This window comes from Camellia sinensis, chromosome 11 (genome assembly GCF_055761805.1).
Source record: "Camellia sinensis isolate YWXY chromosome 11, ASM5576180v1, whole genome shotgun sequence".
Lineage (NCBI taxonomy): Eukaryota > Viridiplantae > Streptophyta > Magnoliopsida > Ericales > Theaceae > Camellia > Camellia sinensis.
In genome coordinates, this window is record NC_138971.1 from 152,733,154 (window position 1) to 152,760,154 (window position 27,001).

The 27,001-nt window shown below is 34.0% G+C and overlaps 1 protein-coding gene and 1 long non-coding RNA gene across 2 annotated transcripts; both read left to right on the forward strand.

Annotated features, from left to right (window-relative positions):
• Nucleotides 1-295: 295 nt before the first annotated feature.
• Nucleotides 296-4,832, forward strand: LOC145802781 (cytochrome c oxidase subunit 6b-2-like). The gene is given in 4 exon segments (XM_082895561.1): nt 296-418; nt 2,394-2,482; nt 2,634-2,715; nt 4,824-4,832. Coding segments are annotated over 4 exon segments (303 nt in total).
• A 1,100-nt stretch (nt 4,833-5,932) lies between these two features.
• On the forward strand, nt 5,933-10,778 carry LOC145803300 (uncharacterized). Its single transcript, XR_014345413.1, has 2 exons — nt 5,933-6,156; nt 10,476-10,778. It is a non-coding gene; the product is annotated as an uncharacterized LOC145803300 (long non-coding RNA).
• Nucleotides 10,779-27,001: the final 16,223 nt, after the last annotated feature.

Genomic DNA, 27,001 nt, shown 5'->3' on the forward strand with positions numbered 1-27,001 from the left:
AATTTCAAGCCAAGGGCTTAATGTGTAAATGAGTTAGAACTCTTTGTTGTAACCAAGTGTTAACTTGGAAAGCTGTAAGCCCATAGGGCATTTTGTTATGAAGTTAACATGTAATACTTATGTCTTGGAATTCTAATGAATGAAAGGAATGCAGTTAGTTTAAATGTAAATGCATGTCTTATCTGATGGGTTTATTGTTATTATTTTGAGGGCGTTACACTCACATCCACTGCATACCACCATCACCACCACCACCATTTTTACCATCTTCGTGCCATTCTCAGACGACGACGATATGAGATATGAAGGCTTCGAATCTGTTGGATTTATGGTAGATCTGAGATATGAGGGCTCTTCCTCCACTGCTACAACCAACAAGATGAATGATGGAGGCCAAATCTGTGTTCGATTTTTGTTGGTTCATGATCTATGTTTAAAGTTATATATATATATGTAAAGCTTCAATGATTTCTACAAAGCAGTGATTTCAAAGAATCGTCGAGTTCAAGTTTCTGCAGCTCAAATGGCGACTCCTAGTACTCCAACCAAACTCATTTATTCACAATTGAAAAATGTTCAAACATCTTCAGATTCTACACTCACTAGTAGGCTTTTTTTTTTTTTTGATTATTTGTTTTCTATATATATTAATATATATAACTCTGGCATTCTTTTTTGATTTTTTATTATTATTTGTTTGCTAAATATATTTTTTAATATATGTAACTCTGTTCAATTTTTTTATTTTATTTTAAAGTTTGTGTGATTTAACCAATACAACAGAATGATCTAACTCTTCAAGTGATGAGAGATATTGGAAAGTGTCTTGATTATGGTTTAGTGAGCATGTTTTGGTTATATTTATTGGCATAGGGTTTGGCTCTGCTTTAAATATTGAAACACTTGTTTCTGCTGCAGAGAGAAGGGAAACTCCTCTAGAGATAATTTATTCAAAGTTTGATTGTCATCTATGTGTCTTAATTCTTATGAGCAGATATATAAATATTTATGCGTATTAGGGGTGCAACTTGGGCGGGCTCAACCCGAGCAACCCAAACCCAGCCCGAATTTTTTTAGGGCTTGGACAAGATATTTTCAAATTTGGTACGGGCTTGGACAAAGATATCAAACAACCCGAGCAACCCGAAGCCCAAATTATAAATATATAGTTATATAAAAATATTATATATATATACAAATTATTAGCCATTACATGATATTAAAGTAATTTAAATTATTAAATCATGTTAAATATATATTATATATATAAATAACATAAAATCTTACTTTTTTATTTTTATTTTTATTTTCACTCATAAATTGTAAAGACTACTATAGCGGCATCTCTCTTACATTATATAAATTATTTGTTTTGACGGTATTAATGATTTTCTATATATATATATAAATATAAAATGTAAATAAAGTCAAATTTTAATAATTTAATAATGTAGCTGTAAAAAAAAAATTCGGGCAATTTGGGTTTAACTCGGGTCGGGCTTGGGCAGGCAACCTCGGGTTACAATTCGGGCTTGGGTGGGCCTGGACAGACCTCAGCACAACTTGGGCTGGGCATGGACAACCTTCCAACCCGCCCGAACCCGCCCGAGTTGCACCCCTAATGCGTATTATATTGTATTGTATTTGTATATATATGCTTTTTTTGAGAAAATATGTGTTCTCATTTAATGTAAATTGTAAATGCAAAAGTGGTTTTTTTTGCTAATCTCATCTTTGTCTTTTAGAGCTAATATTCAAGATTGAAATTGTGATTCAGTTGATGAAATTATACTAAATTGCAAAAACATTTTTGCATTTTTTCACATATTTACCACAATTACAAACTAGTTAAGATGTATATAGTCTCTTAATGTAGGTTTAAATATATCAGCTTGTATGCTTTCTACTTGTATGCTTTCTGTTTGATGTGGAGATGGATCTGCCAATATTAGCATTCAACTAGTTATGACTTATGAATGTCTTCCAAATAATCAGATGAATTTTTGTGGATATTTTTCTACTTCCTTGGCCATTAAATGGTTCATAATCTGCTTACCTACTGGAAGCGATTTTGGTGGTCTGCCAATATTAGCATTCAACTAGTTATGACTTATGAATGTCTTCCAAATAATCAGATGAATTTTTGTGGATATTTTTCTACTTCCTTGGCCATTAAATGGTTCATAATCTGCTTACCTACTGGAAGCGATTTTGGTGGTCTGCCAATATTAGCATTCAACTAGTTATGACTTATGAATGTCTTCCAGATAATCAGATAAATTTTTCTGGGTATTTTTCTACTTCCTTGGCCATTAAATGGTTCATAATCAGATGATTTTTTTTTTTTTGGTTTTCTTTTTTACTGATATCAACTTCTTTATGTTGCCTTTTAGATTGAACTGAAGATTGCACCAGCTGATTTTTGATTTCCTACAATTAGTTAGACCAAACACTATTTCACTCACTACATTGAGTTTCATAGGCACACTTTTTTAGTGTTATAGCATTTTGAGGCATTCATGAATGAATGGGCTCTATATGAAGAGTTTTAAACATCTTACCAACTTATTGTAGAACTAAGTAATTGTCTTTCTTTTTTTTTCTTTTTTTTTTTTTGTTCTTCAATCATGCAGGTGCTTAGCAGCAAAAGGAGAGGAGTCTAGTGAATGTCAAAGATTTGCCAAATATTATCGGTCCCTTTGCCTAGGTGAATGGGTGAGTGCCATTACTGTTAAAATAACTTCTTTCTTGGTTTGTTTTGACTTGGCAATTTCTTCTAATATGTTTGGATGCATTATGGTAGATAGGCTCAATGAGTTATATTTGTCATGTTTGCACAAATGATGAACTGACTACAATTATACCAAATTAATCAATTTCAGTTTTATGTTTCTTGATTCCTTAATATACTAATATTATGTGGCTTGGCATTTTTATTTTATAGTTTAGAGTGTGTTCTTATATGTTTACACCAAGTCTTGATGAATCAGTTTTCTAGATAGAATAGCTACTTTATTTATTTATTTATTTTATTATTATTATTATTATTTTGAAAGGATTGAAGTGCTAGTTAAATTTGAGCTATGATAAGTTTCTTTAGTTAAAATGATATGTGATCCGTAGAATCAAGAAATGTTTTTAGTGCACGCACATATATTTTAAGGCTAGTGATGCTTTATGAGAAAATGTTAAGCAACTAAAAAATAATATATTGATAAAATGAGTTACAAATTGGATTGGTGTGATTTGGTTCTTTGTTCCCATAGTTCATCCTAGCTCAGAATATTGGTTAACCAACTTCCTCATGTTTAGGCCAGGATTGGGAATGAACTTAAAAACTGAACCAATTTGAGACTTCAACAATCCTACTCATGAAAACAAAGGCAAACTTTCACTTATAAACAAGTTTATAGTTATCTTACTATATGAGACTTTCTTTTTTGGTGCTCCACTCAAAGAGAGTCCTATATTGCTTGGGAAGCAGAAAAGTTTCCCACTAACTTATGTAATGGCATCCTCAATGTCTCTCTCTTTCCACATATTGGGTTATTGAATTGGGCTGCTGGCTTACTGAGCTTAGTTACTGACACCTGATGATGGTATTTTTGGCATGGAAGAGATGCTTATCTTCTGAAGATAGATAGGAACAAATGGAGTTCCCAAGAAGTTTTTGAGTTTATGAATAAGAAGTTTACACTAGTCTGATCTATGTGTGGGCGCAAGCACACAAGATACACATACATGGAGACCAAAGAAAAAGACACAACAAAAAGAAAGAAAAAAAAAAAACAATTTAGATAGCATAGTTGTTTAGAAATAGGTCTCTTGATCGTAGTTTGCCTTATTTAGAAGTTGTTTTGCCTCAGTCATAAGCTTTGGTTTTCTTTGATATAAATGTGGGATTGGCTATGGTTCAATTTTCAAAGTCACAATATTAGTCATTTACTAATCATTGTGAAGACTTGCTTGAGCATGATAATCAAGGCTAAGAAACAATCTTTACCATGAAAATGTTACTTTATGGTATAGAGTGTTGTGGCCTCTTTGAATAACCACGTGGTAAGCCAAACCTCCTGCAACACTAGAAGCCCCTATTCCTCTGTTCTGGATTTAAAAATAAAAATAAAATAAAAGAACAAATAAAACACGTGCTTTGCCCTGATTAGTTCAAAAAAACCTAAAGTTTTCTAATTAAACTAAGTTTGGTTTATAAAAAAATAAAACCATAAGAAAATGTTTTGTAATCCCCCTTCTATTACAACATTACCTTTTGGTTTGATTCTGATCTTTATCGACATAGTCCTATCATTTGTATTTCTATAGTTTCTAATTACAACACTTTATAAATGTGGTGTTTCCATTTGTGTTTCTTGTACTCATTCTCGCAAATTGTGAGGCTTCCAAGTCAAGCTGCCAGATTTTCTAAAGTGAGCGTTAAGCTGAGTTTCTTATTTATTCCTTAGGCTGCCCCTTGAGGGAATAATATTTCGACATGGCCCATAATAAGACAAAAAGCTCAGCAGCGGTTTTGAATTTAAGGGTAGTTTTTGGATGGTTTAGAACTTAAGGATTTTTTTTGGGGATCATTTTGAATGTTTTGGACGGTTTTGAACTTAAGGATAGTTTTTAATGTCTAAAAACATATAATTTTTGGATGGTTTGGAATGAATAGATAGTTTTTGGATGTTCAAAAGTTATAGATAGTTTTTTTTTTTTTTTGGAAGTTTGAAACAATATTCTGGTAGTTGATTGATATATATATATATATATATATATATATATGTTTGTAAAGCTTGTTTGTAATGTTTTCTTATATTGTACAGGTGAAATAAAACCTGCAGATTTTTTTTTTTAAATATACATATTCTACGGCATGCCAAAAATGCTGTGAAATTTAGGCTATCTACGGCAGGCAAAATAGGTCATTGTATTAAATTTTCAATGCCTAGCAATGAACGTCGTGGTTAGTCCCTTTAATTAACAATGTGCAAAAATAGTTGTGGAAAAGTCAAGCACGATGCACAAGATCCGCTGTTAAAAGTTTTTAACAGCATGCTATAGCATGTCGTTGAAAGTGAATGACTTTCCATGACTGGTCATAATACGACGTTACCTTGCGCGTCGTAGAATTATATCCATGGTGTAGTGACCCAAAAAAAAATTAAATAGCCAGTGCATAATTTAATTGAGCAAATTTTTGAATTTGAGTGGTGTGTAAATTCTGTGCGAAAACAGTTCAATTTTGTATTTTTTTAAAACAATTCCCGATCTCAGAAAATTATGAAATTTTTATATGCTGTTCCCATATGAGTCTTTCACGTTGGATAAAAATTTCAGATTTAAATGATAAATATTTATTTTATGCAAATTCACGGACTGATTGGTGTTCAGTTTAATTTATAGCAGAATTTTGTTAATTAATTTTTAATGTTTAGATCATGATTTGGATAGATTTGTTGGGTCTACTTTGATATGTAATTGGGTGATGTTTGGCTTATGAGTGGGAATTTAATTCAAGACACATGATTTAAATTTAATTTAATTTAATTTGAGTTTGTTTAATTACTCATATTTAACTGTTTGGTCCTTTTTTATTATGTGTTTGGTAGTAACCACCTTAGAGTTGTTATTATTTATTATATAAGATAATAATAAATATTTGTTAGGTGATTATATGGTGTGTACCATATGGTAAAAAATTATATATTTTTGTAGTGAATAAAATGTGTATATATATTTCGTGGTGAGCAAAATATTATATTTTATGGTGAGAAAAATTATATCATTTTACAATTTTTTGTAAATTCGGAGATATTATTACAAAAATTATATATATATATATATATTTGGGGAACAAACCCATGTGGGTGGCCCCCCTTTTGTCTCCTTGCCATCATTTCTTCTTCATTTTCATTTGGTTTGGCTTGGGTTGGCAGAGAGCTTGGCTTTCTTTCTCCCTCTCCTGTGCGTCTCTTTCTCTCTCTCTCTCTTTTATTTTCCTCTATTGATGCTTGAAATGGGAGTCTTCAGAGTGAGATTTTGTAAAAGTATTGTAAATGAAAGTCGGAGTCCTCGTCGTGATCTTCGCAATGGTAGTCTCGGATTCATGATCGAGTAAGATTTGCCTTCCAAATCTGCTCTTCTTCATTATTTGAGGTAGAGACTTTCTTCATATTTTTACATTAAAGCTATGTTAGGGTTATTTTGAGAAAATATTTCATTTTATGAGGTATTGCATATATATATATATAATTTTTAGATTTTTTTGGGGTAATTTTTGAAAGAAAAATTATGTTGAAATGTTAAGAATGTTAACATTTTGAGATTGATTTTGGAAAAATCATTTTGTGTTGTTAATTTTGTAAAAAAAAAATCTAAAAATAAAATTTAAAGGTTGTATGATTGTATTTACATCATATTATGATTAGATGATTTATTTTGAAAAATATAAAGTTGAATTTTTTTTTCTTTGATTTTGGAATTTATTTTTGAAAAAAATAAATTGATATTGAGGAATATTGTGTAAATTGTTAAGTTGGGATTACAGAGTTGTTTTATGATTAAAAACTCTAAAAGTATTATATTCATGATATTTTATGAAAAGTGATATGTTGATGATAAAGTTGTGTTTATTTTTGTGAAAATAAAAAAAAAATGTGAAATGTGGACTTTTGAACTCACTACCTTGAAAGTGTTACTCTTGAGCATATTTCATAATTTTTGATATAAAAATCAAGTGATTAATTAATTTTAGAAAAGTTGAAAAAATTGTTATTGATAGAGAATTTGGGAAAAATATTACCTCTTTAAGTAGCTTGGTACAAAAAAATGGTTATGTTGAAATATGGTTACATTTGAGGGATGAGGCATGTGAAGTTAGGTTTGGTATTATAAATTTAAATTTTTTTTAATATAATAAACTTACTAATTTAGTGGATTAAATTAGTTTTGGTTAAAAGGTTATATCCGTTATGGGTAAAAGTGTGTTATTGAGAGTATACTATAATTTTTGATATAGTAGGATGGAAATGGTAATATTTAATAAGTATGGGATTTGGTGAAAATCATATTGGTTGTCTTGGTTGAGGTAAAACAAAAATTGATTAAAGGTTTTGTGTGAGTCAAAACAATTGAGAAATTGATAAATAGTTTTAATATTTAGTGTATACTAATAGGTTATAGATTTGTCTTGAAATGACTAAGTTGGAAGTTTGTTGATTTACATGTGGTAAATACATGAACATTGACATTATTATATTATCTCTTGGGATTATATCATAGTATTACATTGATAGAGAAATGGAATTTGATCACAATGGAGCATTGTGTTGTGAAATTGAAATTGGAACTATTCTAATGCATTGTTACATATTGCATTGCCATTCTATTTCATTGTTATCATGTATTTCGAATTCAATTGAAAACTATTGTTTTGAGAAAGGAATTGCTTTTGGTGAAACAAGACCATTTTGAATTGTTTTGGGTAAATACGTTGGCAAGTCCGGCTAGAGAGTGTAGTTTGATATTGGTTAAGTTGGCCTGAGTGTCCATAGTGAAAGATCAGAAACCGCGCGGATAGGTGTCGAGCCTTCTAGTTAATACTAGTAAAAATGACAGATTATAGGTGTCGAGCATTCCAGTTAATACTTGTCACGACCCCATTCCGTCCCTAGTAGAATGGTGCCATGATGGCCAGTAATCCGAGATTACCAAAGGCCAACTTGCAGAGATTCACACACAAACAGAGTATACATATGGAGCCTACATGTGCGGAAGCAATAAATTTAAATCTAATTAGTCCATAAGAGTTGTGCATAGATTAAATGAAATGACATACAACTTATCAAGGTCTAACAACTCGAATACAATTAAAATAAAGTACAAAATACATCTTGATCAAAAGGCTTCTCAAGCCGACATATACAAAAAAAATAACTATAAGCCAAGAAGCATAATCTTCAAGATGCTACAAAACATGGATCCAAAACATCTTGCAAACAATCATCTGGGCGTCACCTCCTTCCTGCTCGTCACCTACATATATATATAGAGGGTGAGATTGGATACTCAGTGAATGATACCAGTAATAAAGGTTTTGCATGAATGATATACAAGATCTCTTTTCTAACCAAAACATAGTATAACTTATACAAAATCAAGGGATGAACCAAGTCCATCAATCAAGTCTTTCAAATCTTCAAGGGATGCTTACTAGCATCAATATAATACAAAGGATGACATTCCGGACAAACAAACCCACGCAGAAAACTGTCAGTGGCAAAACAAGGGTGCAGTTGCATTATAGTCCCCTGGCACTAAGGACTTTCTAAACAAGGGTGCAGTTGCATTATAGTCCCCTAGCATTAAGGACTTTTAAAACAAGGGTGCAGTTGCATTATAGTCCCCTGGCACTAAGGACATTCCAAAATGTCATCAAAACAAATATAATACTAGATACAAAACTAGGGACAATCATTCATGCTTGATCAAATACTTTTCCAAAACAAGGCAAAGCAAAACTTTTATCAAAACATTACAACGTAGCTTTATTAAAAATACCACTCACATAGCTCTTCGGGCGTAGGAATTACAAGCAAGGATCGAAGGCCTACAAGTACATAATAAATCTCATTGAATACGTTTCAATAAGACAAGGTGAGATGCTCAAAGATGGATATGAAATACATCCTTAAAACAAGCTTTACATGACAGGAAAGGATCTTGGCATTTCTTTCAAAATCAAGCCAAAACAAAGCAAAACATGCTGGGAGTTACAACACTGCCTTTTCATCTCGGGAAAACATGCTGGGTACTAACCAGGTCTAGGCCGAGGTCCCACACCTCTTGGCCAAGGTGTGTTCCCGACGATCACATTCAAGGAAATGAAGTTTAGGAAAAATCTGGGTTTTCCTCTTGAAGAACAAAAAGAGCATGAATGCTAAATTCATAACTTTTATTCCAAAAACTGAGATTTCATGAGATGAGTTCGAAAACATGGACCTGGATACCCATACTTGAAGATCTTATGAAAACAAACACAAAACATGGAACTTGTTACAAACTTTCAGATCAAAACATGGTTTTCTTTTAAGAACACAAGAACATCATTTTCTCTTTCTAAAATCGAATTTCAAAGCAATGCATGACTCATGAATCATGCTAGATCATGCAATGCAATCAGATCAACATAAAGAATAACAAGAGTAAATCAAGATTCTAACCTCAAAACACGGATTAAATGGCTCAAACTCTAAAGATCAAGCTTGGGATCTAGCTCTCTTACTCCAACTTCCTCTCATCTTCATAGAGCTTCTCTCTCTACTAGCAAGAGATATGACACAAAATGATGTAATTCTAACTCTGCCGGCTGACTAAACCCTCTGTTGGGACACGTGGCACTACCGGATTGGACTTCCTCAAAAGGTGATAGAAAGACAAGACAAGGCTATGACAAAGTGTGTATGACAAGCAAGGTAACAAGGGCACTCCGGCGGGTAATGATCTCGGCTAGGACAAGACTTCAGCAAGTAAGGTCTCAATGATCTCGGCTAGGAAGGACAACACTTCGCCTAGCTGTGCCACACCTTGGCCTAGATGTGCCACACCTTGGTCTAGGTCATACCAGTCCAGGGACAAGATCACTTTGGTATAACATCTCAGGCTAGATATTACACATCTCGGCCTTGGTGATGAACACCTTGGCCTAGATAATGACATCTCGGCCAACATGTCAGGGTGAGGGTGGAGGTCAACCAAAGTGGTTCCAAGATGGTCCTAGGTGTAAGAAGTTCAAAGGTGTAACCTAGGTTTAAGATGACCTCGGCTAAACTCACACCAAGCAAGGAACAAAACATGCAAGCAACACTTAATCGAAACTAATCAAAATCTGCAAAGATGCAAGCTTAACCAATACAAGGATCATGCAAAAATGTACGTAAGCATGACTAGGATAAAGTGAGGGTTGCTACAATACTGGTAAAAATGAAAAATTGGTAATACATAGTCTACTTACAAACACTAGGTTAGGGATTACTTGAGTCGTATTTACCATCTTGGAATTTTATTGAAATTGTTGGATTAATGTGTTTTCAAATTAGAATTGTGCATAAGATTTTCAAAAGATGAGAAAAATATTTTGAGCATGCCATGGCATAAGCATTCATCTCATAAGATTGTATAAAATGGATTTGATGAATTGTTTAATTATTTGATTCAATTGATAATGAGATAATTGAATGAATTGAAAATGATGTCCTATTGTTATCGAAACATGTTTATTTATTTAAGTTAACTTGTTGTGGTTAATTAAATAAATTGGATTTAAGAGATTATGTAATAAAATCATATGATTTTGACATGATATGATTTCACGTATATGTATGAGTATTTTGGTACCCGCATTATCGTCTAATGTTTAATATGGGATTGTTTGGTGTGCTAGTGGTTTCTCACCCCCTGCCTATACATGTGTACAGGGAATGCTTTTCGGATTTGAAGATCAAACAATGGTTTTTTACCATTTCATAAGTGTAATGTAGTGATGGATTGTACTACTTCATTTGTTATTTGGCTGAGTGTTATTTTTTTTTTGTAAAGAGTAGTGTCATCTCTTTTATTGTAAGTCTCAGAGCATTTCTTTTATTTGTATGCAAATGTCATTGTTGTATAACGAGAGGGAATATGTATATTTAATTATTCATCATTTCATCCAAGGATGAAATGTTATTTGTAAATGGACTTAATTAATGAATATTGGTAAGGTTATCCGAGTAATAAAATACGTTGCGTGACACACGGCGTGCATTTCGCGCCGTAGAAACCCAGTTTTGTTGTAGTGTTTGTGAGCTCAACTTCACCATTTTGAGAACAAAATCTGAGATTTGCATCTTAGAGAGAGAGAGTCTAATTCTAGAGTGAGAAAATAAAAAAAATTAAGGAAATGTGAAAGAAGATTTGAAGATTATCCCTTGTAAGCTCAAGATTGTGCAAGAACAGAGTAACTCAAAGCTCTATGTGAGTTTTGTAACCTCAATTCTTGAAGATGAGTTGAATTCATGGTGTAATTATTTGCATAATTTTATATACGTTTGTCAAAGATGGTGGAATTTGAAGTAACTTCACATGCATGCACGATTTTGCCATGATCTTACATCCTTGAGTTTGATTTTGAGCATTCATATTCAAATGGTGAGTTATATGATACATGCATGTTTCATTCATCATGTTTACCTCTTGAATACATGTTTTGGAAAGGAGATTTTGTACATGCATGGAGCTTTTGAGCTCAAATTTGATAAATTCATGAGTTTGGAGAAAAAGATTTGGAAATCTTGCATACATGAGCTATTGAGTTCAATTTTGATAAATTCATGAGATTTCAAGGCAAATGATTTTTAAGGGGTCATGTATATATGTTTTCTAAAGTAATTTTGTATTTTTAACCAAGCCATGCATGACCCTAAGCTTTAAATTACATGTTTGGAGCTCAAAACTCTGTTTTGAAAACCCAGAATTTTTACAGGTCGTTCGAGCAAAGGATTTGCCACTCGAGAAAACATGATGAACATCCAATACTTTTGCAGAGTTTGGGGGACGGCTCGAGCGGCAGAACATGCACTCAAGCGACCACCCTGATTTTTTATCCTCAGCTCAAGCGACCAAAGTTGTGCTCAAGCATAAAATGAGAGCTCTCAAAAGTTTTTCAAAGTTTTGCAGACCGCTTGAGCGACCAAAGTAGCGCTCGAGCGAAGGCCCTGTTTTCAGAAATTTGACCAAGTGTTTCAACTCATATTATGGCATCCTCATTGCATCCTAGGCATTCCTAAGCCTTAATTAAGCCACAATAATGAAGATATGAATTAGAGTCACACTAAGAAAGAAATAGAATAAGTTAAGAGATTACGGAGAGTGTGTTTCAATGTGTTTCGAGCAATGTGATATGAAAGATAAGAATTCATTGTAAAAGTAAGCTAAGCCGTAGAGGCCATACGGATGAGTTATGATGAAATATGTTATGTTCCTGTAGACACCCCATTTTTTACCGTCCTCAAGACTTGGATGTCATCGTTTGAACACCCGATAATTGTGCATGCTTGTGTTCATTCTGAGTCTCTGAAGGTCTCGGCTGAGAAAAAATTGTGAGCAAAATTTCACTCTCTCTCTAGAATTCTCTCTCTCTCTTCCTATTTAGTGCTTGAAAGTGAGTTTTCTCTACATATTTGCACTAGCACCCTTAGCCAAACACCTTGACCTTGGAGCTAAGGTTCCTTAAAGCTTGGTTTAAGGTCTTAAGCTTGGTTTTGGCTCAGACTTGCACCTGTTTTAGTGATGTGCTTCAAAGGTAAAGGCTTACCTCTTTTAAGCTTTGCTTTAGTTAGTTGTTTAGCCACCTTTGCATGCTATTTTGAGGCTGGTTTTAACCTCTAAAAAACTCTATTTTTATGGTTTAAAATAGTGGTTTGGGGTATGTTTTGGAGTTAAGGGTAGTCCACCCTCTTTTGTAGCTTGTTTGCTAAGGTGTTGTGCTCTTTTTCAAAGCCTTTTAAAGCAACTTTTTTTGGCCTTTAAACCACTAAATTCCAGAGGAATTTCAGTGGTAAAAAGTGTGTTTTGAGGACCAAAATAGGAGGGGGTGGCCTCCCCTCCTTGTGTCTTGTTTGCTTGTGTAGATGGCCTAGCATGTGAGCATGTTTTTCTACCTATTTGTGACTTGATCTATGCTTCTTTTTTTTTTTTTTGCTACTAATTTAGCATGCTTAAGCTCTGTTTTGAGCCTTTTTGGTCACATGACTCATGCTTGTATAGCTATGGTGTAAATGCCTTTACTAGCTTTGTGTTTTAAAGCCTCTAGCATGTTTTGCATGAGATGATTGCATGATATAGCATCATTTTATATATGATTTCAGTGTGTATAGCCTTGTCACACTCTCACATATTCCACTCTTTCATAGATTTTGAGAGTTGTACTTTGAGCCCTGTTTGTGAGCCAATACATGAGCATGTTTTTCTTGCTTTTTGTGCTACCATCTCAGCATGTATTAGCCTCTAATTTGGCATGTTTAAACTCTGTCCAGAGCTGGTTTGGTCATTTGTGCTTGATATTGCATGCCTCTAGTGTAATGTTCTTCACTAGCTTTAATGCTTTTGGCTTTTAACATGTTGTGCATGTGTTGCTTACATGTTGTAGCACTATTTTTTATGCCATTTCAACACTGAAAAATCTGCAACCTCCCTCATTTCTTCATTTTTCCATTTGTTTTGGGGATTGGTTAACCTTACGCTTGTGTTTAAGCTTGAGATAGAGCTTGTGCTCAATGGCTTTAACCCTCTTATGAGGGTTCCTCCTAGCCAAAGGCATGATCTCTCTCATGTCTTAAACCATCCTTTGGTTGACCCCTCTCTCACTAGAGGGCAATCTCATTGGACTTAATCGGTTAAAGGATTAATCGGTAATGTAAAATGTGTAAATAAGATAATCCAAGTAAAACATGCAAGATAAGCATTTGTGTTGCATTGCATGTGTTTGGATCGGACGTTAATCCAAACACAAGAAATGTGGGACGTTTCATACTCAAAGTGATGAAACGTGCCACGTTTCTTGGTCGCTGTCACCCTTGATCATGCATGATAGGGTGGTGGCCGTTTGAGTCTTATATGTGCATTCATTAAGCTTGTACAAGCTTAGTTCCTCGGCCATCATGCATGAAAATGCTTGATTGGTGGCTTGAGAGCCAAGTGCCACACTTCTTTGAGCTTGAGACATGATGAAGAGAGTGGTAGTACACACATTTCCTTGCAAATACATTATTTTGCCTATGTTGCAACAAAAAAAGAATTTGGGAAAAAGGGGTGGCCGACCTGCCACTTGAGGTAGCCGACCGGCCAGTGTTTGTGGCCGACAGCCACCTTTTGTGGCCGATCGGCCAGCAGTGAATTTTTGTGCAAAAGTGTTCCTGTTTTGGAGTTGTGGCAGTGTGGAGCTGTGGCAGTGTGGAAGTTGGTTCGATATTCAAAAAATAGAAAATGTGAAAACAGAGGCAATTGGTGGCAAGGCGATGGATTTTTGGAAGGACGCAACCGAGCATGCATGTCTCTCTCGCCCGCAAGGCCACTTTATCGCTTCACTAGCTAGTTGTAGTCAATTAATACATGTGTTGTAATTGATTAGTTTAATCTATTTTGTAATATTTTAATTAGCTTAGCTTAGTGTAGCTTAGCTTATTTATTCAAACCCTCCTTCGAAAGGGCGCAATATTGTAATAAGCGTGCGTGTGTGTGTGCATGTCTTCTAACCCCACGTCTTTCTCCCTTTTATTTAACCGCTTTCGATGGTTAGTTTAGGGCACATTTTGATTAGCATACTTTATGCTCACATGTTTGCATCATTCATTTGTCTTGCATGCACCGGGCTCAGGACATCATTCAAACTGCATCATATTTCAATACTTCTTTGAATACGTGTATCAATTGTTGCATTCATATGCCATCTTAGATAGCCGAGCCTATTAAGTGCATACTACATGTGTTGCATTAGGCATTTTACATAGTTAGGATCATGCATATTTCTAACTAGCTTTTGTTTTGGCTCAGAGTTTTACGCTTTAGCATACTTGCATGAGTGTGAGTGTTGCCATGATCGCATGCTTCCCATGAGGCTATGTGCTTAAATGATTAACTGCATGAATGCCTGTGGATGAAGGCTTTGTTGCTTGAATTTGAACAATTCGACGAATGAGAGTTTTAAGCCCACTTTGTGAAGTGGCAAAATCATATTTTAAGCCCGCTTGAGGGTGGCAAATCTGCGCTTTAGCCTACTTGTGAGTGGCACTTTCAAACCATTTTCGAAAACAAACATGAGTCGATTTGTTCCAAGTCATGCGATTTAGTCTATACTTATATATGTGCGCCACATAGTAAAATTAGCTAATAACCGGATAAAAACACATGAGGTTTATAAAACAACATATCATGCTTAGTAGAGGCCGTTCCTTTGATCGGGTGAGCAGGGGTGCTCATTTCAAGACCTTCCCCTCTCGTACCCAAGTTCCCGAGTTGAGGCAACTTTGGTGATGACGGACACGTGGCCTTTGGCTCGAGTCAGGGTTTCCTAAATTTTCCAAAAATAAAATATTTAGGTGGCGACTCTGTAATCTGGTAAAGCAGTCCAATTTTGGCATTATTTGATTTAAAATCTGATTTTCCAAAATGATTTGCCGGATTGGACTCTTTGGTATTTATCAGTCTCACATTGCACTTTGTAAGATTAGATTCAGAACCGTGACAAGAGTCCGAACTGTAGGAGACCAATTCGCACCTCTCCGAAAGGGGAGCGTGCGAAGAAAGTCGGGTCTACAGTGTCGTGTATATTTGTGTTTGTAGGTTAAGACTCGAAGTTTGATTGACCATTTCCGAAAGCCCACTATGAGTAACGTTATTGTAAAGATACATTCATATAAATTATGTTCCAAATGTGATTTGATAAGTTATGATTTCTGAAATGTGATTTTGTTATCCATAAATAGTCCAAGTCATAGGGGACGGCATGTTAATGCGGGTTCATGACATATATGTGATTACAAGAGCTCGTTAGCCACTTGTCAAAGTGGTGATGTGTTTAATCGGTATCCAGAACCGATTACTCTAGTCAGATGATGATGTGATATGTTCTATTGGATGTACCATTATTATGTTCTGATATGAGAATTAATTCTGTTATGATCTGATTTATGAATACGATATGTTCGAAATTCATTCACTAACCTCTTGATCTTAATGTTATTCACTAGGCTTTAGTTCACTATTTGTATATATGTATATATAGGTGAGCGTGTGCAAGACCAGGCCTGAGGGCTTCTGTCTGACTTCTGTTTTGTGAAGCCAACCATTGTGCCTCACGTGAAGGTTCCTGAAGTGTCACATGTTATAAGCTCTAGTTGTTTCTGTATATAAGATTTTATTTGTTTTGTTGGTTGTACTTAAGATGCTATAGTTAAGTGTGTGGGTATAACGTGACAATGATTTTTGGTTATGTAGATAAAGTTTTAAATATTCTGTTTCATATAAGTCTGGACGATTATATTTATGTATTTGCTTCCGGTAGCCTCTAATTTTGTGATTCTGTTTCAGAGGCCGTAGGTAATCTTAGGATTACTGGCCGGTTATGACGCTAAACCATAGGGGCGAGTTTGGGTCGTGACATAAGCCTTGGGTTTGGAACTTGGGAAGGGCCCCAAAGGGTACCCAAGTTTTATGGAAGGGTGAGGTTATGGGCAAAGTGGGCTAAACCAGGTCAGGCGGGCAGAGTTGGGTGCATGTGTGTGGTGTGAGATTGGGTTAAGCTTGTCCGATCTAATGCTTATCTTTTTGGACCAAAAACTTTTTGAATTTTATTTTTCTAAAATTAAATTCTTACATTTTTTGGAATTTGAATTTCGAAATTAGTTCTGAAATGGTGTCCAAATTTTTTGCTCCACCCGAACAAGTTTATATTTGTTTAAATTCAACCTGAACAAATTCAGTATCTGTTTAAATTCAAACCAAACAGGTTCCTTACCTGTTCAAACAGTTCCAAACAAGTACCATACTTGTTCAAACAGGTTTGTCACCTATTGGATTCAAATCTGAAAAGCCACCAATGCACTTATAAATAGTCCGTCCCTCATTTGGATTTTGCACTAAATTTTTCCATTCTAATTCTGTTATTGCTCTTTGCATTTTGCTGTATTTAATTTTCCTGTGAGAAAGAGTATAAACACAAAGTGTGTTCGTTGGGCAAACAGTTTGTAGTGCTGCTACTATTTGTTGTAAATCATTTCATCTTGGGAGATAGATGTCCATAATCTGTTAGCACCCGAGAGAGGACAAATCTATCTTAAGGAGAGTGTTCAACATTGGACTTGATTTAAATATCTGACAAAATAATACTGTAAGTAATTCGATTACTTTTCTTTCTTTTTTTTATTATTTTTTCCTTTTCAGATTCTAGTTTTGTTTTTGTAACAAAATAAGAATCTGTTTTTCTTAATTTATTTATATATATATATATATATTGTTTTGATTTTTGTAATCAAACAATCTCTCTCTTTTTTTTAATTCATTCTTTGAATACAGTGAAGATTGTCAAACAAATAACTACTGATTATTCTAAAATTCAATTTATTTCTATGTGGATCAATAATTATAATTTTATAAACAACCCCAAGCATGTAGGTGTCTTAAGTTCAGTTTCCTTCCTATTCACAGTTCAAAGTGAATGTTTGGAACTGCCTTACTAGGAGCCAGATTCTATATGAAAACATTAAATCGTCACGACATACATCCACAATATTATGGGTATTTAGAAATTATTTAATATACTCTTAGTCATATTCATTAGAGTACAATAATGTTTCTCAACTACATCATTCTGCTGAGGCATTATGCCTTTCATCGAGTTTAGCAAATAGACTTGTGTTTTGCACTATCTTTATGTTTTTCACATTTTTGTTTAATTGTTTTTCTTCCTTAATACTGTACACATCAATGGTGTCCATTTACTAGAGATCTATTATGCAATAAATAAACAAAATCATAAAGTGAAAATTCATCTATAAAAGTGATACAATAACTTTATTTACCAAACATAAAGTGTCAAAGGGCACATTAATGTTTATTTGGTAATATGAAGAAGCCCTGTATATCTTGTGACACTTTACTTAATATAATTAAATTTCTTTTCCTACTCACACTCCCACTAAAAGCAATAAAATCTAAATTCAAAAGAATCTCATCTTTACTAGTGTTTATAACCTTTTTTTTTTCAAAAAAAATAGTACAAACTTTGATGCTACAAGTATGATGAGTTTTCATTCATCAAGCTATATTTAGGACCAACATAATGATGCAAGATAGATTAAATTTTTGAGAAATCATTAAATTTTAATTTATACAAACCATCATAAATAATACCAAAATTAACAAAAGAGGTATTTTCAATAAACTAAACTTTTATTCTAAATTTTGAAAATAACCATCAATGTTAATTAAGTTTAGACAAATCAATAAATAATTTTCAAAATTAGAATGAATATAAAATTTTGAATCAAAGTCTAAATAATGATCAATGTCCAAAAAATAAACAATAAATCCCAATAATTTCAATTGGAGTTTTAACATAATTGGTTTGAAAATAATCTTGCATCGAACTAAAAAACATAAATAGCCATTTTTTTTCTTATGAGACTAAAATTCTTGAGCTGACTCATTTTCTTTGTGGCTATTTCTTTATGTCCTTTTTTAAGCATTCTCACTTTCTTTTCGACTCCTTAAATTACAAGATTAATAAATGATATCTCAATTACTTAAATTTTGTCTCTTCTTAAATAAACATACTAGTCAGTTTATTAACTTTCTACGTACTATTCATAGAATTATAGTTAATATAAATGACCCATACTGAAGAGATAAATAATTCAAAATAAGTTGCACGAAAATAAACTCATTCATATATATTCTTAAATTCTTTAATTGAGTAGTCAAGTTAGACAATTCAATGACATGCTCATACATCTCATGCATACCATCAAACTTTATGTTGGTAAACTTAGCCATAAGTGTTCCAACAAAAAACTTATTAACAGTTTGGCAACGTTCTTTCACATCATTTAGCATTATCAATTTAAGGAAGTCAAAACTTAATGTTTGCTATACTCATTCGCATAAAAACATAAACTTTATTTGTTCGATCCTTTTATATTTTATAAAAAGTCTTTTCTTACTTTTCTACTGCTTAAATCATAATAGCACTAAATTTCTCAAATAATAACACTAAGTCAAAATTCAGAACATCGAGATAAAACTGAACTTGTTGTATTCATTTTAAGAAATCTTTTTCATTTAAAATCGAAACAAACAAGGTATAAAAATATAGCGAAAAAAAACTTTAATCAATAATTTATGATCACTACATTAATGCTAAGAGTAATCAATAATTGACAATTAGTCAAGATAAATACATGTTTAAACAATCACAAATAGTATCATCGTGATCTACCTTTAGGATAATCTAATGGCATACTATTTAACAATTATGGTGATTCCCTTTCACCAATAGGACTAGTTGATAAAATATTCATAATTAAGTAGGTTTGTTACCTTTGAGTATTCATTCCAATATCAATTATGAATACACATCAAATATCCTATTCCAATTCAACAATTATTTTGAAGTGGTGCACCTTTGGGCCAACCTAATATCTTTGTAATTAAGGAATTGCGATTTGCAAAGTTATTATTTTTTAATACTTGGGAAGGGTATTAAATTTCAATTATTTGATTTGATATCTATGTTTCATTCCGATTGGGTCACTTTGGCAAATATCAATCATATCATAATTTAGATCTCAAATTAAAATAAAAATTTTGCATGGACATTATTGAATAAATAATAATTTGTTCACAATTATTCATTATCATAATCATAACGCATATTACTAAATCATAAGAATAACATTAAAACAATAAATATTAATACAATTCATATTCTCTATCACATAAGAAAATATATTCTTGTACCTCATCAAACCACCTATAAAAACCAAGCTTATACATAATGGCGGTAATAACATCTTATTGAAATAATTTTTAGAGGTTACAATTAGATTCTTAAATAGAAATATGCTTGGTACTATAAAGATCATAATAAAATTTTAATATGCTTTCTTAACACTTTAATGTGCCTCACAGTAAAATTTGATAATATAAAATTCAGCAAAATACGAATAATAATGATTCATTATGTAACACAAATATCTTTAGGCATTACAAAATCAAACAACTGGTCATTATCTGTAACGCCCTCAAAATAATAACATTAAACCCATCAAATAAGACATTCGTCGATATGTCAAAGTTCCACATTCTTCCATTTATCAGAATTCCATTACATAAGTATTGCATGTTAACAACAAAAGCAAAATGCCCTACGGGCTTACAGCTTTCCAAGTTAACACTTGGTTACAAGAAAAGAGTACTAACTCATACATATTAAGCCCTTGGCTTGAATTTACATGTAATACATCAAAAAGTAAAACAACAAAAGTATGTCCGCCTCTAGCCTCCCAAGCTATGTCCTTGGAGGTGGCATGCTACCTGTACCTGAAAATGATATTCCCATAAAGGGTGAGCCACAGCCCAGTAGAAATACACTAAACCAACCATGAACAATGACTAAAAGATTAGCAATTGATAGATGGCCAACCCTGAAACATTCACATAAATCTCATTTTATGTCATCCGACTCATAAGTCCAAGTACCTTTTCATTTTCCCTTTTTCAACAGATAAGCATGTTAGCTCTATCATTATTTCAACAGATATGTATAAAAACTATATCCCACATTCACAGATAAGCATGTAAGCTATATCCACATTCTCAACAGATATGTTTAACAACAATATCCCACATTCACAGATAAGCATATAAGCTGTATCCACACTTCACAAAGATAAGCATATGAGCTCTATCTTCACTTCTCTAGACAAGCATATGAGCTGTATCTACGGAGTTCATCCCCTATCTTCTCCCAACACTATCCGGTTTAGAGGTACATCCCCCATCTTCCCCTAAACCGCGGAGTACATCCCCTATCTCCTCCTCTACACATAACGTATACAAACACATTGGTTCTATATACAATCATTCAATGCATACAGTTAATGTATTCTATCAACCGTCAAATTCCATGACACCTTCCATTGATTAGTTTCCGTTTGCCTAATCATCATGCATTGTCTACAACAATCACGACTATCCTCCACCGATAGCCCAAAGCAGTTATTTCTAAACAGAAAATAAATGCACAATGGATATTCAATCAACATTTCGTTTTCTCATTTCTCACAATTAATTATCCCAATTAATCAAACAATGTAATTAGGTCATTAACCATAATTGACATTTCAACCCTTAGGTCCCATTTTCACCAATGATTCAACATTTATTCCATTTCTCTATGCCAAACATGCATCTAGGTTTATTATGAATAAAACCCCAACTTTTGTAAAATAACACAAAAGCCCCAAACTTTTACAAAATTACCAATCCAACCCCAACATCTCAAAATACTAAAATTTAAAGACAAAATCCATAGAGAGGAGTAGGATATCCCTACCTTGAAGTTTAAGCCAAAAAGGAGATGAAGACTCGAAGATCAACGTGCTCCAAATCTAAACTTTTTCAGATTAAGTCGAAGCTCTCAACGCCCTCTATCTTTTTAACAAAGACCCTAGGCTAGATTCACACTCTAGGGAGATCAAATCTTAGAGAGAGTGTAAGTTTAGAGAGAGAGGGTCCCGGATTTAGGGTTTGAAAGAAAAAGAAAGTGAAAAAGTGATGTTCAAAAATGCTACTGCCCGCTGATATAAAACACGCTCGCTCGAGCGAAGACTTGGTCGCTCGAGCGACCAGACACAGAAAACTCTCGCTCGAGCCAAGAAGTTCTCGCTCGAGCCGAAAACTCAGAAGTGCGCTCGAGCGAAAGAATGCTCGCTCGAGCCAACAACTCAAACCCTCAGGTCTGCAACCAGCACGCTCGAGCGACGGACTTCTCGCTCGAGCGAAGAACAAACCAGACAGCTCGAGCGAAGACAACTCGCTCGAGCCAAGAAATACAACTCTCAGGTCCAGAACCAGATGCAATCGCTCGCTCGAGCGAATCCACTCTGGCTCGACCCACCAGACACGAACTCAACTCTCGCTCGAGCGACCAACTCCTCGCTCGAGCGAAGGTCCAAAAATCTGGGCAGCAACACTAGGCTCCCAAACACAACCAACCTGTAACAAACCTGCCCAACACATCCTATAACTCAAATAAGAAGTAAAAAGGATGCAAACAAGATAATAAACAACTACGAACATCCACGGACACATGTCCGGATCACTGTACAACAAGGGTAAACCCGGGATCGCTATATTATCCACTAAACATTTCCTCATAATAAAGATAATTAAATCATTCATAGTATTCAATTATCAAAATATTGATACATTTGGTTTATCATCAAAGAATTAGCACTTATTAAATGAATATTATTTATGCAATACGCAATCCCATCTAAAGTAGAAACATAAGAGTTGCATATTAAATTTCATATCATGCTCAACTAATTAAAAAATTTGGATTGAGGCAATCATAATTGTAATCAAAATTAATTGATATTTACTTAATTAAAAAATCATAATGTTTTGAAACATGAGCTCTGATACCACATGTAAATAATTTTTTGGTGTTATGCATCTAACAACCTTCATAATCCAAAATCATGAACTATCATGATTTTCACAAATAATAACATTATGTGGAAAATGAATAACATACCCAAATCAGTTATGCGAAACCTTCAAGTGATCTATAATTGATTGAACATAAACTTAATATCAATATTAGTGCAAAAATATTTCTCTTTCTTAACCATCTTTAGAATACATTGAATTAAGAATCATTTGATGGGCAGTCTGAGTGTCCTTTAATAGGCAGAAAGAGTACCAGTTTCCTTATTCAACAATGATTTCACTTTCCCATCAAAGCATGATACTTGGAAAACACTCTTCTTTATTTACCAATTAATTGTAGCAAAAAATATGAAATCATAATCTTGCCAAATCTCTAATTCATACATATCATATGGGTCAACATAATGACTAAATAATTAATTTAGTCTTACAGGCGGCGGCAGTAGTGGTGGTGGTGGTGGTGGTGGTGGTGGTGGTGGTGGAGGAGGAGGACCATGGGAAGGATATAGGGGAGATGCAGTGAAAGTGGAGGGTTTGGCAACGATTCAAGAAGGCCAAGTGGTGGTGGTGGTGGCGGTGGCAGCTCTAATGGTGGTGGTGGTGGAAGAGGGTCATGGAAAGGATATGGGGGAGGTGTAGGGAAAGGTGGAGGGTTAGATGGAGGTTCTAGAGGGCTGTATGGTGGGTTCGGTTGTGGTGGCGGTGGCAGCTTTGATGGTGATGGAGGAGATGGAGAACACAAAAATATTTATACTCTTATACCGAGTTAGTGAACACAAAAATATTTAAAAAAATGTATTTTATGGTTCATAGTTGATCGAGAAACGTAGGACCATTAATGTATGGTTAAAATTTAACTTATGTATTGTGAATTAGACACTCATTGATCAATAAAATGTGTCATGGAAATATGTATTTCGATGATAGCTTCTTATGTTCGAAATTGGAATGTCAACATGGTATTGGTGATAGCTTGTTTTGTTTGTATTGGAAAAAATAGTATCAAACTATAAGGAAAATATAATTTAAAAATAAGTAAATGGTTTTTGGGCAAAATTAAAGCTGAAATAAATTGACAAAACAACGGAACAAAACTTACAGTACATAAATAAATAAAACATGATCGAGTCAAGTGTGTGACACTCTTTCCTTAAGACAGATTCGTCCTCCCACCGGTGCTTAGGATTCAATGGACGTCTATCTCCCAAGATACAACGATCAATGTCTTGCACTAGCAGTACTACTATTGCAACCCTAGCGAACTTCACTGTGCATGTACTTTCTTTATAGGAAACTTAAACTCAAGAAATATGAAGAATAAAATGCAAAGTAAAGAAGAAATGACCATTCTCCCTATCAATTGAAGTGAGGGGGATAGAATTCATAGATTCCTCCATGACTCTTTAGAAAGGTTATGACCCTTCAAAAGGGCACACCCTTCCATCTCAAGAGACACAACCATTGGAGTAAATTTAAATTCAAATTTTCTAACAATCCCCACATGAATGAAATTTATGGAAAGGACATGCAACAACATGCAGAAAAAGAGAGAGTACATTAAGGAAATACCCTGTATCGGGATAGATAGCTTTTGGCTTCGAACTTTCCCTAGTGAAAGCCTATCGGACTTACTAGCTAATCAGTGGACATGATGCCTTGAACTGTTCAGCCGTTTGTGTAAGCCAAGACAATAAAATTCATACAGAATATTTCTAGACACAGTTTAATTCTCACGGTTGTGCCCGTTTTGGCCTTGGGCATCTCTTGGTATTTCACGAGTGCTTTAGAGAATTTTGTCTTATCAATTCTCATAGAAGTGGTCCCTTCACACTCATATAGGTGATCCTTATTTCGAGTCTCTTAAATACTCCTCTTGAAAGATACCCGTCTTGGGTATTCAAGATATAAGTGATCATTAAAAGCATAGCTTACCCTAAGTTCCCTACATACAACACATGTTGTAAATATCACTCTTATCATAGGAATAGATAAAAGTTAGACTCCTTTAGTGATTTCTGGCTAGCCACACATAATTTAGTTGTCCCTTTGAACTTTGTTCTTGGGATCTCCAGTCATCTAAGTAGGGTTACCATTATGATGACTCTGATGTAATAGGCTTTAATCACATTCCCCTCGATAAACTTTCCCTCATTTGCTCTCTAGTCAAACTTTTTGTTTAGCGGCCGCTATTTTTCCGTTTGACCTTCTCAGTTATATATCATTGAGTAGTTCATGGATCCACTATATTATCCTTAGACAATATGCACAACTAAAAGCAAATGTCTTACGGTATTAAGTCTTTCATTACTTCGAGATTTACCGTTACTCTATGTCACTCCTATTTTCAAATTTAAATAATAAACATAGAGGTGTTCCTTAGGAGTTAAAGAAACCATATTTGCTTCTACTCCAACTTTGTCCTATAAAAAAAATTAAAGATTCTTTGTGGACCTACAATCGGAACCGTTACTTTGGTAAAATCCTCCAAGCACCCCACATTTTAAGCATTCCAAGGAAACTTAATTTCTCTTGCTGGTGTATAATAAATACACCCCCACAATTCTGAGATAAATCAGAATATTACATTAATTGGTGTGCTTGAACTAAATAACAAGATGTAAATTGCTTTGTGAATATAATCACAATACTAATTTGTCTAAAATACAATTAGACTTCATAACTTGCTTTTGCAGTACAAAGAAGAAATGACTAATACCGGTTGTGGCCACAAAACTCTGTCAAATAACTTTTCTTTAGCCATGATTAATTTCTTTTTGTTTACTGCAACCCTTAATTCCAATCTCAACATAGAATATAAATATCACAGTATGAATACATTTACATCTTATTTGTCTTATTCAGTATTGGTGACTTCATCGACAATTACCAAAGTGTCTTTTACCCATGAAATATTTTAACTCATATAATATTTCATTATGGATCAGTCACCACACCAATTTTAGTCATTATTCCAAAGAATAGTTAGAATTCTTCTTATTTCAAAACATATAAGTTCACATTTTTATCAACACTTTGATAAATAATTGACATCCATTTATAATGCATCACATACCAAATTAATATTAATGACATCATATAAAAAAAATGATGCTATTAATTGTCAACTCTACATCATATCTAGACATGGACAAAATTAATAAGTCAAACATAATCATAATTTTTAACTTATTAATCTCTCTCCTCCACATTTGTGACAATACATAAATTAGCACAAACAACATGATTCATTTCCAGACAAGTGTCACTGGCACAACTAATAATTCATTTTTGATGAAATTATACTTTATGTATTCAAAATATTTGGAACAAAGAAAATTGAATTAACTCTTCTAACAAAGATCCATAGTTAAACCAATTTACACACTTTCATTTCTTTTCCTGGAACATAAAATCCTTTTGGTTATTCCATGTAAATTTCTTCATCTAACTCACCATTTGAGAAAGTAGTTTTCACATTTATTTGATGAATTTCTAGATTGTATAGAGATACAATGGCAATTAGCATTCTAATAGATGTTATTCTAGTAACTGGTGAGTATGTATCAAGTAATCAAGACCTTCTTTTTGTCTAAAACCTTTGACCACAAGTCTTGCCTTGTATTTGTCAATTGATCCATCCGCTTTCATTTTCCTTTTGAAAATCCACTTATACTCAAGAGGTTTACAACCTGGTGGCAAATCCACCAATTCCCAAGTGTGATTTTGCATAATGGATTCAACTTTGCTGTTTACAGCCTTTTTCCATAAAGGAGCTTCAGGACTGGACATAGCCTCTTGTTAGAAAATCTAGACCAAAAGATTTTGAGGTTCTAGCACGTTTACTATGCCTAAGTTCCTCTTCCTCATTTTGATCTATCTCTTGCTCTTGTTCTTGATCATGTTCTTGATCCTAACTAGTAATAGCATTATGAGATCTTTTATTATTACTAGTCTCTTGTCCAGTTTTATTTGGAAACACATGTTCAAAGAAAAATGCATTCTGTAGACCGCCCGAAACTCTGCTCCGCGCGCGAGGGCGCGAATTGTGGTTCTTAGCTACTACAGTTCGGACTCATGTCACGGTTCTGAATCTAACCTTACAAAGTGAAATGTAAGATTGATAAATCACCAAAGAGTCCAAATCCGACGAATCATTTTGGAAAATTGATTTTGATCAAGAAATGCCAAACATGGACTGCTTTGCCAGATTTCAGAGTCGCCGCCTAAATATTATATTTTGAGAAATTTAGGAAACCCTGACTCGTGCCTAAGGCCACGTGTCCGTCATCACCAAAGTTGCCTCGGCTCGAGAACTTGGGTACGAGAGGGGAAGGTCATGCAATGAGCACCCCCGCTCGCCCGATCAAATGATCGGCCTTTACTAACATGATATGTTATTTTTGAAAACACATGTGTTCTTATTTCGGTTTATTAGCTAACCTTACTGCGTGATGCGCACAGCATACAAGTATAGACTAAATCACTCAAGTTGGAACAAAACATCTCATGTTTGTTTGTTTGAAAATGGTTTGAAAATGGTTTGAAAATGCTACTTGCTAGTAGGCTAAGTTGTGGATTTGCCACCCTCAAGTGGGCTTAGAAAAACATGATTTTGCCACTTCAAGTAGGCTTTAAAACTCGCATTTGATGAATTGTTTCAATTCAAGCAATCCAACCTTCATCCACAGGCATTCATGCAGTTATATCATTTAAGCAAATAGCTTCATGGCAA